Source organism: Athene noctua, chromosome 5, assembly GCF_965140245.1.
Source record: "Athene noctua chromosome 5, bAthNoc1.hap1.1, whole genome shotgun sequence".
Lineage (NCBI taxonomy): Eukaryota > Metazoa > Chordata > Aves > Strigiformes > Strigidae > Athene > Athene noctua.
The window spans coordinates 500,050-518,854 of record NC_134041.1 but is presented as its reverse complement, the minus strand read 5'-3'; the positions used below and the strand labels follow the sequence as shown (position 1 = coordinate 518,854).

General features: G+C 54.8%; 1 protein-coding gene across 8 annotated transcripts; it reads left to right on the top strand.

Annotated features, from left to right (window-relative positions):
• Positions 1 to 127: 127 nt before the first annotated feature.
• TYW3 (tRNA-yW synthesizing protein 3 homolog) lies at positions 128 to 6,504 on the top strand. Of its 8 annotated transcripts, none has more exons than XM_074905963.1 (7): positions 128 to 318; positions 625 to 705; positions 3,449 to 3,502; positions 4,142 to 4,240; positions 4,963 to 5,034; positions 5,319 to 5,452; positions 6,087 to 6,504. In XM_074905963.1, exons 1-7 carry the CDS (start codon positions 142 to 144, stop codon positions 6,307 to 6,309), a joined length of 840 nt encoding a protein of 279 aa, XP_074762064.1. In that variant the 5' UTR covers positions 128 to 141; the 3' UTR covers positions 6,310 to 6,504. The 8 variants fall into 8 exon arrangements, with proteins under 8 accessions (XP_074762064.1, XP_074762063.1, XP_074762068.1 ...); XM_074905962.1 differs by having other exon boundaries at positions 4,142 to 4,294; XM_074905967.1 differs by lacking the exon at positions 3,449 to 3,502 and having other exon boundaries at positions 625 to 702.
• The last annotated feature ends 12,301 nt before the right edge of the window (positions 6,505 to 18,805 follow it).

Genomic DNA, 18,805 nt, shown 5'->3' with positions numbered 1-18,805 from the left:
CCGGCGCCGCCCCGCCCCTGCCCGGAGCGCCCGGCGGAGCGCGGGGCCGAGCGGCGGCGGCGGGTGGCGCCCCGCCCCGCGGAGGTTTGTCCCTGCCGGGCTCCCGTCAGGCGCGCGGCGGCCGCCCCGCCCCGCCCCGCCATGGCGGCGTTCTGGCGGCGGAAGGCGCAGCGGCTGGCGCGGGCGGACGGCAGCAGGAAGGGCGCCCTGGACCCAGGCGCCGCCGCCGTCGTGCGGCTCCTCAACGGGCGGGCGCCGTTCTGCACCACCAGCTCCTGCTCGGGCCGCCTGGTCCTGGCGCAGGGCGGCGGCGCCGCGGTGAGGGAGGAGGGAGGGAGTGCGGCGGGGGGGGGGGTCGGTGGGTGCCTCGGGGGGGGGGGGGGGGGGGTGTCGGTGGGTGCGGCGGGTGGGGGGGGGGGTCGGTGGGTGCCGCGGGGGGGGGGGGGGGGGGTGTCGGTGGGTGCCGCGGGCGGTCGGTGCGGTGCAAAGGCGTTACTCCGCGCTGCGGAAACGCGATTTCTTCTCAACCCGCGTTTCCCGTTCCGCGGGGCCGGTTTTTCGCACAAGCCCGAGGCCGGGCGCCGCCGCCCGCAGGGACGGTCTCATGGCGTGTCTCGTCCCCAGGGCGCGGGCGGCTGCGGGATCCACAAGCAGAACTGCACGTGGCTGATGGTGGCCCACGGCACCTGCCCCAAGGAGGAGGTGGTGAGAGCTCGGCGCCCTGCGGCCGCTCCGGCCACTGCGCGCAGCGCTCCGAGTGTCACGGAGAACGCCCCGTGTCAAATACAGAGAAATCTGTAGCTTTTTATTTGTTACTGAGACGAATTAACACTCTAATTCCAAACTAAAATTTTCTCTAGACGTTCTGCTTAAGACCTGTTTTGAGGAGAATGCTTTTAAGCTTAGTATCAAATCTCTGCCTGCCTGTAAAAGGAGCTATATGAAACCTGAATAATTTCTGACTGCCTGGAGTCACACAGTCTGCACAGTCGCTCAGCAACAAGTCACTAATTACTGTTGCTTCTAGAGCACAAACTTTGAAAAAAACAACATCCGAAAACCTAAGATGCAGTGATTCTAATTTCTTCAAAGCCCTCTCCTCATTCAGAATAAGCAGAAATAATGCTTTTCTAAGCAGGTGTTCTTCCTTTCCTGAAAGATTACTGTTAGCATAACAATGTATTTTCCATTTTGGCAGCTCCTTACCTGCTCTTTTCCCTTCTTGTGGGAGTGCCGGCAAGGCAGCAACTGGAGTCTAGGTTTAGATTTAAAAGCCTTCCTATCCAAAAGTAAAATAAGCTTAATTTCTGTAGAACACTTGCTGGTTTTCGGACAGGGGTGACCCGCCCGTTAGTGGGCTGCGCGGGGGTCGGCGAGAAGGGCCCGTTCGGTGTTACCCGCGCGGTCCCACCGGGGTGGGAGCCCCGGCCTGGGCCCGGCAGGAGCCGTGTGTGGCGGGGCTGAGGCTGCTCGGCAGCGCCGCTCCCGCGGGACACTGACCCCCTTCTCCAGCAGTGACAGCCCGACAGACACGGCCAAGGCAGCGGTTGTAACCCCTCTCAGAACGGGTCTGCTGTGAGTAACAGATATTTTGTGTGCTGTCCTCATCAGCTGTTCCATAAGCTGTTTTCTTGCTTTCTTGTTTTGGCCAGCAATTCCAGAAGCAGCCAACATCAATTCCTTTGTTTCCACTAAATGTAGATATGTTTGGGTAAGCACTGGGAAGGTTCACTTTGTGTGTAATACAAAACTCCTTCAGTTAAAAATCTCGATTTTAAACCTGTCTTGAGCCCAGCTTGCTGTGCAAACAGCCTTTCATTTACAGAAACCTCAAACTAGTGTAACAGTGAACATCCTGCACTGCGTTTTTGATTTACGATCCTAAAATCCCCTGAAATTTAAAAAAGACAAATATATAGTGGGGCTTTTTTTTTTAGTATGCTTTCAAAACAGTCCACCATCTGCATACATCTCTTTGCTTTGTCTGCCCAAAAAAAAAGAAGCAGTTGCAAGGTCAAAACTCTGCCACTCAATTCACAGCTCACTTTACCATACCCCTGCCTTCTCACACATGCACACTGACATCTCCAGAATCTCTGTTGGTGTTTGTTGTAGCTCACGAAGATTTCCATCAGCAAGTTTCAGGCAGAGAAGGGCGCTGTAGGTTGGTTTCGACTCTTACAAGAGGAAATACTCTTGATTTTTCCTGTTCCCTTTAACAGGTAGACAGGATTTATTTTTTTTTAACACAGCTACTGCAAGTATAAGAAAAATGCCAAGGAACTGGCCTTTGACTGTGGAGCTGAGGGGCCCGATCCTGTTCCTGCCGGGCCCTTTCCCATCAGCCGTGCTGGGAGCAGGTTGGGGCCTCGGGCTTCACAGGCTTAAGGGAACATTATTTTCAGCACTTCCCTATTAATTCGAGTTTGCAGGAAATTACTGATCTAGATGCAGTAAGATACTTTGCTCCACTGACCCACTTTTGGAGGACACGCGTGCTGCAGGCGGCTCTGGGGCAGCGCCAGCGCGCACAGACGATTTCAGTCAGCGCGACTCCCTGGACTGGTCGTGTTCCCGCCGAACAGCTCCCTCTGGGGCGTCTGCGAAATTCCTCGGCCTTCTCGGAGAAACAGAAACCCTTCAGAGCCCCTGCTGACAGCACAGCAGCTCGGAACGGGTCCTCTGCTACAGCCCGAGCAGCTGACACAGCCAGAGCCCTGTGCTGAGCTGCAGGGAACCGACGGCCCAGCCCGGCTCGGCTCAGCCCAGCCCAGCCCGGCTCAGCCCGCGGCAGCTTGCTCCGGGGCAGCGTGAGTTGGCCTCAGCAGAGCTGAGCGGGTGACCCGAGGTGTTTCTGCACAGCGCTGCCTTATGCCGTGTTGATCCTTTCTGCTTCTCGTCACCTCTGGCACGGCTGTGGTTACTTGGGCGGTTTTTAAAATCTGGTGCACAAACTGAGCCATTCAGAAAGACCTTAAAAGAAGAACATTTATGGAGGAGATGCTGCATAAACACATATAAATACTTCTCAATGTTTAAAGGAGAGAGTGTTTCTTCAGCCAGCTTGTCTTAAAAAAGCAGATGGATTTAATTATTTCCTGAAGATTTTAGTGAATATTTTCATTTTACAAGACAGATGAGAAGGGCTAGACAAAACAACAAAGTATGGGAAAACAGCTTAAATTTCCCAAGTTAACACAGCAAATTTTTTAGTGCTGCCAATTAAGCAACTGCAGGCAAACAAGAAGGGGGGCAAACAGTGCTTGTGATTAAATAATCATCTAGTGAAATAAGTGCTGTAACTGCCTCAAAGCAACCTTTCTGAATGGAAAAAAGTAATATCAGCCCTTAAGACTTCTCTGCATAAAGACAGTATAGAAAAGCAGGGAAATTGTAACAGCAAACCACGCAGAATGTAATACAGCTTTCTCCACACGCACAAATCCAGGAAAGAGTGCCACCAGCATCTCTCGGTCTTCTGGCAGAACTGAGGGGTCTGAAGGTAATTTCTTGAATTTTATAATTATGAAGTTACTTTTTTTTTTTCCTGTTTTGTGGGTTTATGCTGCTAATTTCAACCTCTGAATTTTTTATTGTTATAACTCTTACACAGCAGGCTATGCATTATTATTTAAACTAGGATTAAAATGTAATCCAGGATGTTAGGCCATGAATTTAATCCAATGAACCCCAGAAAGTTTTCTGATGTTGAGGAATGTACTTCAGAAACTAAATGTATTTGATTTTAAAAACCAGTTTAAAAATAAATAAACAAAGCCGCTCAGGTTCCATGTGACTGCAGTGAAACAGTCCCCAGGCAGCACTGGCTGTACCGACCCACTGGAATGTACAAAGAGGTAAAGAGGGAAGTGCACTTTTTCAGGTTTCTGTGTCTTGCGATGAATTTTTATCAAACCTAAACAGTTTAGCAAACAGAACCATGGAAATCCATGGAATTTCTGTGTAGTGTGAGCAATGAAAAATCAAGGGCAGCTGAACAAACCTCACTGCTTGGAACTCATTTGCTGCTTTGTTAATGCTTGTTTCACACACTGACGAGCTATTATTTTCTTTTTCTTCCCCTTTTTTCATAGTAACAGTACACACAGTATTAATGTAAATATTTTGGTGTCTTTTCCAGATGGCAGCACTAGAGAAAGCCACTGGCGACGTTGTGCTCAAGTTTGAACCGTTTGTCCTTCATGTGCTGTGTGAAGAGCTGCGGGACGCACAGCTGCTGGTAAAACTGCGTCGAGCAGCTGCGGGACCTGGTGGCTTTACTCCCCCTGTAAAAGTGAGGTGCTGGCTCCTGAGCCAGCTTTGGCACTTGAGAACAGTCCGGCTGAGCTGTGCCTTTGGTAACTGGGGTAGTGAAAGTAAGCTGATGAGGGAAACAGCTTTGAGCTGGGTAGAGATTTGGCTGTACTTTTTAGAAGACGAAATTACGGCCCCGCCGCTCGTTCCCCGAGCTGGCACCGGCCGCCTGGGTGTGGAAGTTCTTCCCGCTGAGCGCGGGGCGTTTGTGCCGCGGTGCTGCCGGCCGGGCCCTTCGCTCCAGAGTCTGAACTGGAGCAGCAGCCCCTTGGCCTGCGGGAGGGCTGCGGGGCGCTGCGGCCGGGCCTGCCTCAGGGCAGAGAGAGCTGATGGGCTGATGTCACTGCAGGGCCACTGCCGCGGGGCTCCCAGCTGCCGGGGAGACGGCAGAGTGCCCAGCGCCCCCGCGGCGCCAGCGGGCCGGGACCAGACCCTCCAGGCAGATGGGTTCTCTGAAAACCAACCACGGCCGCCTGGGTTTGATCCTAGAAGCACTGGCATGTAACTGTTCCTGCACTGATTTGGGGAGATGGTTCAGAGTAAGGTTTTTGCAAAACTGAGGTTGTAAGATGCATTTTAACCCTTCCGTGATTATTTCTCGCTGTGAAAGTGTGTGAAACCTGCTGAAGGCGTTTCTTTGTTCTGCAGCATTCAGTGGCTGTCGATTCGGGGTTCAGGAACTCTGGTATTACAGTTGGCAAAGGAGGAAAAATTATGATGGTAAGAACTTTTCTACCTACCTGTAAGGAATGTAACAAAATCATGTTGTCACTGGTAACCTTGATGTTTCCAAGCCAAGATCTGAATTGCAGGTGACAGCCAGCTACCACGGGGCATGCTGCAGCAAAGGAGCAGCTTCCCGCTTTAGTTGCAAACTAACCAATTGTGTGAAAAAGTGGTTTGTTTTTTTTTTTTCCTGTAAGAAACTCCCTGTATTATTTAAATAACCTTCATAAAATAAAAAAAACTTTATTCCAGATAAATGCTTCTGTCTGTGTTTTCAGGCTGTCCGGAGTACTCATTGCTTAGAAGTTCCACTGAGCCACAAGGGGAAACTGATGGTCTCGGAAGAATACATTGAATTTCTGATACACGTGGCTAATCAGAAAATGGAAGAAAACATAAGGAGGATTGACAGGTTTGTAAGAGCACACCAATCGTGTTCATGACATCTAAACCCAAAAGCTAGAGAGGTGATGCTAAAAAAAACCAAAAAAACCCCAAACCAGACAACCCCCGTAAGTCTAAAATACAATTTCAATTAATCTTTTGAGCTCTGGAGACTATAAACTGTTTAAGCAAAAACCTGTAAGCAACACGAGTCTGGCGCAGGGTGTAAGTTTGTTTTTCCAAGGGTAACGGCAGCGGCTGCCGTGCCAGCAGCCTCTCGGCAGTGCTCGGGTCGCAGCGCTGCTCTAAGCCAGGCGCAGCGTTCCCACAAGTGCTGGTTTGGGAAGGCAGCGGGAGGTCGCACGCACGCTGCGCCTTGCGTTTGTCTCCAGCCAAGGAACAACAGGCAGAGGAGCCGGAGGACCAGAAGGGTCAGAAGGAGGCTGGAGACGCCTGCGTGTACTACGAGTGTTTCTTTTCCTACGTCCGTGTACAGTCTGCCCAGCTGTGAGGAGCAGTGGCTGATAGTGGCAGTCCATCTGGTCAGAATTCAGCTGACGCCATTCTAGAGCTTCACTGCAAAAGCATGAGTCTCTCGGCGTGGTTTTGCAGATCCTGAGCAAATCTACGACAGTAATAAGTACCCGCTCGTTTGTTCCTAGATTCCACAGAAGCCTGGAGCTGGCCCTGAAGCCTGCGGCCGGGGCGAGCAGCCCCCCTCCGGGGCAGGCAGAGACCCACCGCCCCGTGTACCGCCGCAGGAGGAAGAGAAGGGCCGAGCCAGAGCGAGACGCACACGCGGCTCCGGAGGGTCCCGGGGAGGAGCCGGAGCCTGAGAGTGACACAGAAAGCAGTCTGGGTATCTTTGCTGACATGACGATATAGACTAAGGCATTTGAAAGCAAATGGCCAACTGAATGAATAGTAATTGTGATGCTCTTTGTAAGAGATACAAATACTGCTCTGTTCTAAGTAGTAATGCTCTCTCTCATGGACACTTACCAGAAAAAAAAAAGGTAACTAAACAGAATTGTGAGCAGGTGTACTGCTGCAGAAGCACAGAATAAAACCTTAGGATGTTTTGAGGGTTTTGTAGCAGCACCGCTGAATTAACAATCGTTTGCTCTGTCAGCTACTGCAGGAAGAACCCGGGTGCTGCAGCTCTACAGACCGGGTTGTTGCCCTTGAAGGTTTCAACCCCTGCAGGGCTGGGCACGGCCGCGTGCCCCATGCAGGCAGCCGGGTGCAGTCCACTGGAGAGGGACCCGCTGCGGAGGGGGGAGCGGGACCACGGGCCTGGGTCACAGCCCGGTGCGGGGCACCCACTGCCCCCCGCAGGAAAAGGGTGACTGTAAACCCCGGGCCTGGGGCGGGTGATGGCTGATGCTGCAGAGCACGACCCACTCGGAGGAGATGGTGTACCTGGGGCAGCGACGCCCAGCCCCTGTCAGTCCTTGTCTCCACCCCATGAGCCCGTGTCCCGGGGACGTGTTCATGCCCCTGTGAAAATGGGACGTGCAGGGTGGCGGCCAAAGGCAACATTAACTGGGGGCTCGTGAGACCAAGGAGGATGGGAGATGCTGAAATACCCCAGGAAACCAACGGTACCGCAGAGCCACGCTGCTCTCCAAGCCCACGTGTGCTGGGGGCACTCACCCCCCTTCAGCTGTAACTGAACCTGCTCGGGAGCCTGCGGCGAGCGGGATCGGCCTGTGGCGTGGGCACGGCAGGGCCACTGCGGCGGGGCCCTGGGCCAGCCCGGCCGGGGTCCCACAGCCGAGGGCCACTGCGGCGGGGCCCTGGGCCAGCCCGGCCGGGGTCCCACAGCCGAGGGCCACTGCGGCGGGGCCCTGGGCCAGCCCGGCTGGGGTCCCACAGCCAAGGGCCACTGTGGCAGAGCCCTGGGCCAGCCCGGCCGGGGTCCCACAGTCGCGCGGCGGCAGACACACCAGTGGGAGCCGCGGTGGGGACCGCTCACCGCAGCTCCGCCGGGCCTGGGCCGTGGCTTCTGCCGCACACGCAGTAGCACCGGGTGGGGGGTTTCCTTCAGGCCTTCGGATTACAGGTTTCTGTGGACCTCCCCCTCCGTTTTGAGGCACAATTGAGTTTCTTTGAGCCGAAGCCCCAAAGCTTCCATCAGCTCCAGCACGGCGGGGCGGGGGGATCCCCGGCAGAGCCCAGCAGCTGCCCCAGCCCCACGGGTGGGGTCCCGCCGTCCCCACAGCTCCCTCCTCGCCTGCGGGAGAGGCAGTTGTTGCTTTTAAAAGCAGGGGGGTGGATTTCAGAGAGCTCGTTCAGAGCAGCCCAAACCCCCGCCTGCATTTCGAGCCGTGTGACGAGGCCGGGCTCCGGTCCGGGAAGGGCTGCGAGGGACCCCGGGGCTGCCATGGCCGTCAGCAGTTTCCACGCCCTTCGCAGCGCGGGGATATTCCACCACACGCGGGGAGATAAAATTTAGCACTGAGAAAGCAGAAACGCAAAGAAACCACCTCAGACTCCAACTCCAGCCCCAAGAGTCTGAGCGCAGAGAAGCCTGTTCCAGAACTCCGGCGTTATCTCCCAAGTAGGTGCAGTCACGGAGGCACCCGTGGAAGATGGGAGAGAGATCACAGACTCTGTCCATAAAGCAGGACCTGGGTGTGTGTTCAAGGGCAGAGCTGTGGGGCTATGCATTGGGAGGAAAGGGTAGTCAATGCAACTACATTTTTTGGGAAGCTTTTTTTTAACTTCCTTTTTTTTAAAATGCAATCCAAGCACTACAATAACGGCCCAAACCTTTACAGTATGTAACAGCATGTACAGGATTTATGTTCTTAGAAACAGAGTTTGTCAGAAACTGATGCGTGATATGATCCCACATTCCTTTTAAGAATTATACCAAATTTAGGAAGATTTTTTTGACAGTCTTAATGCAGAAAGGATGCCCTGACTATCACCATCTTGTTACTTTATACCTGTTAACTCCAGTTACTGAGGACTGTTAGGGACCTCACACAAAAAAACAAAAGACCCTACAATGAGAAAAATAAACAGTTGCATGGTTCCCAGCGAAAGACAAAGGAATCGTGTTACTTCAGTGCTTAAAATATTCAGCAGTTTTTACAAGGTTCTTCTGATTTCTTCACCCCTCGTGGAGGTTTCAGGGGGTGACACCGGGGCTGCGTGTCACTGTGGGCGAGCACAGAGCCCAGCACCGCCCTGCCCCGTGCCCTGCTCCCTCCACACACCGGGGCAGAACCACACTTCTCCCCAGTCCCACCCCGGTTTCACATGTGCTTTGTGAGATTCAATTTTTCAGGCTGTGTTTTATTTCCAGCTCCCGTAAGTAATTCTGGGATGCTGCTCAGGCGTCCCCGTGGGCAGAGAGGCCCTGGGAGGCAGCAGCGTCGGGAAGGCAGCTCTGGGGTTCCTGGCAGAAAGAGAAACGACTCGTGACAAGACTCCTAAAACTGGCAAATCTTTACCATTTGTAAGCGTGCTCAGCCACTTCATTAACAAAAGGGTATTTCCAGCCCCATTTTCATATTTGCTCTCCCTACGTTAAACCACTGTAATATTTAAAATGACCGTTTCGTTCCCTTCGCACTTGCCCGTTTCTGGGGAGGCAGATGCATCCATTCACTCCAGTAACTGACTCTTGTCTCACACGTAACATTTAGCATCCACACCAGAAAATCACTTTGAGTTCTCGTTCCTCAAATTAGAGCCAAAGCGTGAGGCAGTTGTGCTGGCAAACGGCATCCAGCCGGCACTGCAGCAGCAAAGTCACTTGACTGACTCCGAGATCATTCTTCACATGCAAATCACAGCTGCCACCAGCACAAGTATTTGCTTTAAACAGCTTCTTCCTCCGAAACTTAAGTACTTAAATCAGTTTACAAGACCGTAACGGTAACACATCAGATTGCAGTGGAAATCACTCCAAATGGAGTTAAAACTCTCGGGACAGGACAGCCTGCCAGTTCCCAGCCACGCTCCTGTTAATGCTTTGCCTGTGCCTGAGCCTACACGTTTAACAACAAAATGCAATTGTGACAAATCTAGTCTCAATTTTTAAAAATAACTTTGCGTTATTAAATACACCACGCACTCAAGCTTAAGAAGGTCTTCAGTACTTCAGGCTACTGAAAATACACAGTGTCTTTGCAACAGCTTGTCGGTTTGATTTTCCATAACGTGACGCTGAGGAGAACGTTTAACTTCTGATCTACCAGCAGTTGAAAATAACCCCCGTGCAGCCCGCTGTGCGTTTTCTGAGCGAACCTTTGAAGGGAAATTCGAGTCTTTAAAAAAAATAGATAATCGTGAGCCTCCATTTTCCTAGCTGCCTCCTTCATTTCTTTACACCAAGAGAAAGCAAAGCCTGTAAGAATTACTGTCTTCAACCTGCCAGCTCTGGCCTGACAACAGAGGACAACTGTCCAGACACCAAGAGAGTGTCTGCAGAGAACGACGCCTAAATCCCATGCGGAAGCGACACACCAGCTTTTATTCTGCCTTCTGCATGCCGTTTATTTATGGTAGCTGAGCAGCTACAGTACTTCGGTCAATTCTATACTGGGGGAAAAAAATCTCATTTTGTTTTCATTTTCTGCAGGACCCCACGGACAGAAAGATTTTCCTCAAAGCCAACCGAATTTGTGTCAAGAAGCAGGTGGCTCCTTCCCTCGGCCGAGGCGGAGCCCCCCGCCCCGCCGCGCCCCGCGGCCGCTGCCCGGCCCCGCAGGGAGCGACCCCCGGTGCCCTCCCCGCGGCAGCAGAGGGACCGGCGGCCGGCGGGGCAGGTCGTGCGGCGGCGGGAGGGGTCGGCAGCCGCCCCAACACCCGCCACAGCCGGCGGCGCAGGGGCTGGGTCGCGCCTCAAGCAGCGCCTTCCCACCCGACTTCGCCGCGGGTTTAGCGCGCCGGCGGCGCGGCGCGGAGCTCGGGGCGCTTCGCCTCCCGCAAGGGCCCGGTTCCGCGCCGGGGCAGGGCCCGGTGCCGCCCGGCCCCGCGTCCGCGCCCGCGGAGAGGCCCTGCGGGGACCTTCGCCCCCCCCGCCGGGGGCCCGCCCGTCCCTCGGCCGCCTCACGCCGACGGCGGCGGCGGGGGCTGCCCGCAGCGGCGCGGCACCGCCACAAGCCCGCCGTGATTCCCTGCGTTCCGCGGAACCTCCGGGAGCCGGCGGCGGGGGCTCTGCGGGCCCCCCGGGCCGGGGTCAGCCCCCGCAGCCGGGGCCGTTTAAACTGGAACCAGCCCCCGCCCCGGGAAGGGCCGCCCGGTCCCCGAGCCGCTCGGTGCCCGCGCTCAGCCGGCACCGCTGCTCCTCGGTAACCCGCTACGTTAAATATTTTCGCATAACACCGACAAAAATTCATGAATTTCAAAGTGAAATGCGCCCAGAATTTATGCACGTAATCTGCGCTTTTTTTCCCCGTTATTTTGCGTCCCTCGGGGCAGGGTTTAGACAGGATTTTCTTCGGTGCCAGTGAGCCTGAAGCCGGCTTTGCCTCCCCGAAGCCCCGGCCCGGCCCCGCAGCGCAGTCACGGCAGTGAGGGGAAAGCAAAATACAGCAGGACTCTGTGCCGTGTTCGGCGCAGGATCCACACGTTCTCCCGGGCCCTTCTTCACCTCGGGAGGTTAGACAGACCCAGGGAAATGCCGCTTTTGGAAAATACATGCGGGAGCGCCGTGGCTAGTGCTGCACGGGATCAGAGCTCGGCCCCGAATACGCGGTATTGCAAATGGCCATTTTCCCCGCATTCCTGTAAGCTAGATAGGAAAGTTCAAATTCAAGAATGTGCTTTCGAATCCACAGCACTCCAGGGTAATATTAAATGAACTCCATTTTAATAAAACACATTCCAAGTTGTTATTTTGGTTGAAGCATTATACTTTTTGTCTTGCAATACGTAGTTCAGATTTCACTGGGTCATTGAAAATTTTTGAATCGGTCTCTCTTCAAATCACCTTTAAAATACGGACTTGAACGACTGCGGCAGCAGATCCCTTCGCAGCACAAAGCAGGAACGGGGGATCTAACGCTGCGCTAACGCTGCCGCCGCGTTCGCCTCCCGAGCCCGTGGCTGAAACCCGCCACGTCCCGCACAGCCCGGCGGCCGCCCCGGGGCACGAACCGCGCCCGGCCGGGGAAGCGGAGCGGGCCGGTCCCTGCCCGAGTCCCTAAGCGGCGTTCTGATCCCAGCCGCCCGCCGGTACCACAGCGCTGCCGCGCCCGCAGCAGGATGAGCTCGGCCGGGCGGAGCGCGCCCGCGGCCCAGCTCTGCTAAGCCGGGTCTGGAGGCGCTCGCCGGCTCAGAGCGGCCCAAGCCCCGCGTGGGGACCCGGCGCTGCCCGCGGCCGGAGCACGGCGCCCGCATCCTCCCGGGCGGGGTTTTCCCCCTAGAAAATGCGTATGGGAAAACCACAGCTGACGGAACAAATATTTACCTAAATACTGAAATACTGACGCACGCAGTTCTCCGTGCCTGAAGCGGGAAAACCAGGGCAACGGCCGCCGGCACGGCGCCGGGGTGCCGGCGGACACAGGCTGCGGGTCCCGCGGGGAAGGGGCGGTGGGGAAGGGGCCGCGGGGAAGGGAAGGGGCCGCGGGGAAGGGGCGGTGGGGAAGGGAAGGGGCCGTGGGGAAGGGGCTGTGGGGAAGGGAAGGGGCCGTGGGGAAGGGGCGGTGGGGAAGGGAAGGGGCCGTGGGGAAGGGGCTGTGGGGAAGGGAAGGGGCCGCGGGGAAGGGGCGGTGGGGAAGGGAAGGGGCCGTGGGGAAGGGGCGGTGGGGAAGGGAAGGGGCCGCGGGGAAGGGGCGGTGGGGAAGGGAAGGGGCCGTGGGGAAGGGGCGGTGGGGAAGGGAAGGGGCCGCGGTGTCGGGCCGGGCAGCCCCCGCGCACGCTGGGCGCTGGCTCCCCCCGCCGCGGGCAGCCCCCAGGGGAGCCCCCCCGCCCTCTCCGCCGCACGGCGGGGCAGCGCTGCCCCCCGCCCTGCCTCGGGGATCCCGCCCGAGGCCCCGGGGTGGGCGCAGCCCCCCGCCCCGCCGCGAGGCTCCGGCCGCGACGGCAAGAGCCATTCGGTCTCTCTTTGTGTGTCTTCACACAAACTTTTACCCCGCCGAAGCCCTGCCATCGGAGTATCGCTCTGGGCTTTTCTTTCGTATATATTTTCACTGTACATGACTTTCCTCCTAGTATGACATCAGTGAGAATCAGTGTGGTGGAAGCGGCGGAGCAGCAGCAGGAAAAAAAATATCTGACAAACAGCAACAGCCTCCCAACACCCCTTTAAAATAATAACGATTTACCAAATGGCTGGGAAGTTGTTATAATTCCTTTTCCAAATTATTACTCGCCCTTTAGATTAGAAATGAGGCCAGGGTTAGCAATCAGCCATAAATGGTAGGATTTCTGAAGTAGAAGCACTTGTCTGATTGTGAAGTGGAGGCCATTATTGCCTTGATTGAGTCTTTTTTTTTTCTTTTTTTTTTCTTTTTTTTTAAGCTTGCTTGATTTGTGGCTGAGAGCGCACATTCTCCACTGTACTAGGAGCAATCAGAGCTTTCCCTGCTCTTTTTTGCTCAGCGATTTAGGGTCCACTACTTTGGCACAGCTGCCACCTTTTAGCCTCCATCAAGCAGAGATATTTTTAAGTGAACTGCATTTTGTGTTTGTCTTTTCTCCTCCCGCCCCTTTCCTTCCTCACCCATTTTCTTTCTTTTTTTTATTTTTTTATTTTTTTTTATTTTCCCCCTTCCTTTTGCAGGGAGGGATGAAAATATTGCCCGAAGTTTAATTCCAAGTATGAAGTTGAAAGGAGCCAGCTGAAGCTGCCTGGGCTGTCGTCTGGACTCCACAGCACGTAACAAATCTGCAGTTACAGGAGAAACAGGGATGAAGTGACTTGCTCAAATGACCAAAGTCAACCCAAAGCACTGACGGGTGTCCAGGCACTGGAGTTCTGAGGTTTGTTTGCCTGAAAACCAGATCCAAGCCAAAGCCTTGTATTTATACCGTTCCTTTCCAGTAACCATCTGCTTCGCTGGCCTTCCCCCCTGTACAGCTGCTCCTGGATTCTCGGCAGAGGTGCCTGGCTGAGGGGGTGCTGCTGCGAGGGACCGCTGCCTCGCCGGCCGCTGGGCCCGGCCTGGCCCCCCCAACCCCGCAGCCGGCCCGGCCCGGCCCCGCTGGGATGCCAGCCTGCAAAACCCAGCAACACCGCGGGCTCAGAAACACGTAAGCGCATCTGTAGGAAGCCACAAATACCCACTTCTTTAACCGCTTCTGCTCTGAAACAGCTGAATTTTCCTTCAGAGCACGTTTGTAGGCAGAAGCTTTAAGTCAACTAACAAATAAAACTTACTGCCACGGTCCACCCACATATCCCCAAAACTGGCCGTGTAGCACCGAAATGCTGCCAACTCCAGAGTGTGACGGTGTGACGGGCCCTGGGAGCGCAGAGCCAGACTGTGCTACGTAACGCAGAGGGGCTGCCATGAGGTAGCACTTGCTCCTGTCTGTAAAAACAGGACAAGTACCAATAACAGAACTAATATTTCTTGCTTCTAGAGACTGCAAATGCAGCAGAACAGATATTATAGGTTCATAACTCACTTTCTGTTCAGCAGCGTTTGTCTTCCACAGCCGTCATTTTGGAGGGTCCAGTATATCAAGGGGAAAATCAGCTCCACAACTGGCTCCTATTTCAGCCCAATTAGCAAGCTGATGTGAATGAGGTAATGGAAGACTCACGGAAAGAAATTACTTTAGAAAAGGGAAGAATCTGTTTCAGCATTACCCAGGGAAAAAAAAAACGTTAGCCAGGCTCAGAGGGAATGCACAGCGAGGCCAAAACACAATGACAGAAGTTACTGGCTTTCTTAAACCTGGGTTTGCAGCACGCTCTTGCGGAGCGCCGAGGCACACCTTCCCCTGGAGGAGTGTCAGGACAGCGGCAGGCCGCGTTGCTAGAGCCCGGGTGCAGTATTCCCCTGGGGAGACGGGGTGCTCCTCTCGCCCTCGCTGCGGCAGCGAGCTGCCCAGCACAGCCCGGCCGGGACCAGCCGTCCCGCACGAAGGCATCCGGGCGGTGGCAAGCGGCGCTGAGCCCGCTGTCCCTCCCAGGGCCCGGCATCCCCGCCCGCCGGGCTCATGGGCGAGCCCCAAGGGCTGCCCGAGGGCACAGCGGGGCCGTGAGCCCTCGGGAACAAACGGGAGAACCAGCTCCCAGAAAAACAACCGGGTGCATGATTTACCAGTGATGGAAAAAGGCGCCTTTCTGAGCAGGATGCTGCATGCAGTTACCAAACCACGCTCAAAACCAAAACACAGACTCAGGAGAACTGTGCTGCGCTGTATTCGCCCTTTTAATAGGCACAGATTGTCCGGAGTGACTGCGTGGGGCTGTTCTGTGGCAACACCAAGGTAGAACAAGGAGAGAAGAGAGCCTTTGGCTGGAATTCATCCTTCATTTATGCCAGACAGCACTCTCCAGGTGAGAACTGCTTTACTCCCAGTCCGTCCCAGTGCCGAGAACCAAACCCATCACCCACCTTCCTTGTACTCAGATAAATGGGCCTGGTTGCACCTACCCATCCGAGCAGCAAACCTGGTCGTAACGGGAGTATTTGCACAGTTAATTTACACATGTTCTGAAGTGCACTGGTTTCCGGGGAGGATGCAGGCACGCTGGGAGGAGTTTGACCCAACCCTCATGCCCCACTTGCTGGTGAGGTTCTCGTGCCCGCGGAGCTGGCAGAGCCGCTGAGCTCCACGGAAGCTGCGGGGATGGAGCACCAGGCCCCCCAGCGCAGAGCAGGGCTCCAGCCACTGCCAGACCCCCAGGGGGCCAGGAAACCACCCCGAGCTCTGTCTGTTCCTTACAAACTCTGTAAATGGTGGTAACGCACCCCTTACAGTCAGGCCGATAGAACTAGAGGAGAAACAAAGATGCTAAATGATGCAAAACACAGCCCAAGGAACTGCCATTTGTCCATCGCTCCTGTCTGAGGTAATGAGAACTACAAGCAAGTTTGGCATGACAAAATAACGCCGGAGCAATCAGAATGTTGAAGTGGTGGAGAGGAAGCCCCAGGCTCTGCTGTCCTCAGAGAGGCTTTGCTCAGCACTGCCAAAGAGCCCCGGGCACCGCCGCGGGCCAGGGACACCCCGCTCCCGGGCACCACCCGCCTGCCCGGGGCCGCCCCAGAGCAGCGGGCTTTGCTGCACTCCGCACAAAACATAAGGCAAGCGAGGGTCCAAATCCGGCATCCCCTCCAAACCCGGCGTCCCAGCGGAGCGGCTGAGCCCTGCGCAGCGCCGACCGCAGGCGCCGTTTGGCGAGGACGGCTCGGCGGCGTGGCCAGGGCTGACCTCAGCCTCGGGGACGGGGACACGCTGCCCCGGGGACAGCGGGGCAGAGCCCTGTGCCCCCGGGCAGGACGGCCCCTCCAGCCCCCGGCCCCGCGCCCCTGCCCGTCGGAGAACTGCACCCGGGGGTTCGGCCACGCGTGTATGTTCTCTCTCCCTGCACATCTCGGCTCCTCGGCTGACCTGGCTCACCAGTCCAGCCCTTTGGCTGCAGAGCAAGTCTCTGGTGGAATAAGCTGATTTATTGGCAAATAAATCTTACAGTCCTTAATAAATTATTTTGACCATCCTAAGCAAGTACATCGATGACCCTGTAGAGGTCACATGCTGCAGAAAACTTACTTCAGGATGGCTTAAGAGTTTTAAAAATCTGTACTTCAGTGAGTTTTCTCTTTCACGTTGCCTGAGGCAAGATCGGATCTGAGGAGCCAAATTAAAAAAAAAAATTTAAAAAATCAACAAACATTTTAGAGACTTAACAATGTATAGTATCTTAGCAGGCCCCTGGAGAGAAACAGAGCACAATTCTGGTTTCTCATCTTCCACAAAGCGCAGCTTTCAGTTATCGGCCATTTTCCCGTGGTGTAAAGGCCAGGGGATGAGATAATCCTGGGGAAAAGGCATGTTTTTCATAGCATGCACTGGAGATTGGCACACGGCTACACTTCCCCCTTGCGGACCCCAGCCAAGCGCAGCTCCAGAGAAATGCGAGTTCTGGGTGGGACAAGGAAGAAATCGCTCTGACAGGTTTGTGGCTCTTTCTAAGAACAGTCAGCCTGGAGCTGCTGGGCGCACGGGGAGCCCTGAGGGGAGGCGCGGGAGGGCAGGGATCAGCCACAGTCACATCCACACACCCTCCCTGCCTTCCACCCAACGCCACCATCCCCCGGGGTGTATCTATTCATCTGACAGGAACCTTCCACTGGCCAAAAAAATGTTAAATTTTGAACAATCATTTGGCTAATGTTTCGGCTCAAATGAAATCGTGGGGCAGAAAAAGCAGTTATTTTTCTGGTACAACTACCTATTATTTTTCTAGGGAATTTTTTCAAAACATGTGTTTCAGGATAGGTTTCATTAAAAACAAAAACTGAAAAATGTCAGCCAGTTGCCACCATCCAGCAGCCCCCTCAAAGCTTTATCCAGGTGCGTTTTGTCAGCTCCAAGGACCGTTTGCCGGCGTGGCGACTCGCAAGAGCCACACGTCGCTCTCGTACGTTAGCGAGCTGCACCAGCTGCAGGGTGTTGCTCTGCCAGGACCTTGGCAGGGCAAAGAAACGATCCACTCCGTACATGTGTAGCCATTTCCCGACCGTAACCCCCGTGACTTCCAGCAAGGCTTTGTGGCTCCAGTTACCATGACGAGCTGGGCGGCGGAGGACGGGTAAAGCTCCCTTGATCAGCCATGAGGTCCGTCGCATTAGAGAGGAATGCACATTTTACTTCTTCCCTGAAGCCTAAAGCTGAACGCGTTTGACTACAGCGGTTCAGAACTGTCACTTAATATTATCAGCTACATCTACTGTACACCCGAGCAACTCCCCCAAAACACAGGAGGGGGAGAGCGCGCGCTGCAGGGTGGTAGCGTGTCACCGGTGCTCTAACGGGGAGGGATAACCATCTCTGTGCAAACTTGACATCTATAAATTGATTACATAAGTGGGCAGTGGTGGTCCTTTCAAGTATGCTCCTTTTGTTTCAGCTTTACAGTAAAATTACCAGCAGCAGTTTACAATTAAGGGAAATAATAATAACTGCGTATGCTTTCATCTGCACATACAATTACAATAAACTGCATGCTTTAATAGGATTGTGAAAAATCTGTGTTTGACCCATACAAAAAAGTAAACATTCTTGTTCTGGATACTATATCATTATCACAACAAAGGGAAACTCCTGAAATCTGATGATTTAAACATCTGGAGAATGTTAATCACTTCAAAATGACGGATGTTTTTTATTTTAGCTTTTGACAGACACACTCCTTTCATAGATAGATGATTATTTACATAAATTACATCACCAATGTGAAAAAAAAATCCCAAATAACTTCAAAGGATAAAAAGCTTAATTAAAAGGAGACTTTTCTATTTCTTCTCTTGTGGAACGTAGAATAAATAGAAGAATTTGCAAAGGGAAAAGGTAACTCCACGGTTTCAGACATGAGGCGGTTGTGCTGCAGCCCCGCGCAGGGACTGAGGTGCGGCCCGAGCAGCGGAACAGGCCGACCCCCGCCCCAGCGCCAGAGGAGGCGGGCAGGCCGGAAAGGTTTAGCTCAGGTTTTTAGGCACATCTGCAGAGGTTTTGGTGCTCCTCTGATCAGTGCCCACACTCTGACTGTTCCCTTACCCTAAAGTTACCGTATAAAGCCACTAACTTCAGCCAAACCAGTCTCCATCAGCTTGTATTTCTTGGGGTTTGCATATACGTAAACCAGGTAACACTGTGTAGTAACACACATACACCGTGTCCTGCACAACGTGCTCCGTACAACATCCACACGTCAGCTGTACACAGAACAGCACCAAGTTCACCAAGGGGAGGGCTACGGGACCTGCCTCGGGCCCCTCAGTCCTGTCCCCCAGCGCCACCCATCAGGAAACAAATTCAGCATCCGAGCGGCCGTGAGAGCAGACGGCGGCGAGGCTTCGGCTCCCAGCTACTTGTCAGACAACGATTTCAAAGCAGGTTGCAGGAAGGAGTGGGGGAAGCTGCAGGGGAAACTGCACCGTCCGCAGGGACGTGACCGCTGCGGGTATGGGCAGGGAACGGCCAGGTTTAACAGCGGGAGCCGGGGGCCGCCGAGCACGCCAACGCTAGGCTGAAGGGGAGCTCTGCTGGCCTGGCCCACCGTCACCACGCCAGTTAAACCCGGCAGGCTCCAGGACGGCCTCAACGGGACCAGCTGCAGCACGGCCCCGGTGCAGAGCCCACGGGCTCTGGCTGTGCTCGGCCTGCGGGGAGGGGCTGCTGCGGACCCGCGTGCTGCCAGCCCCGCCGCCAGCCCCGCCGCAATTTAGTGATCTGCTGC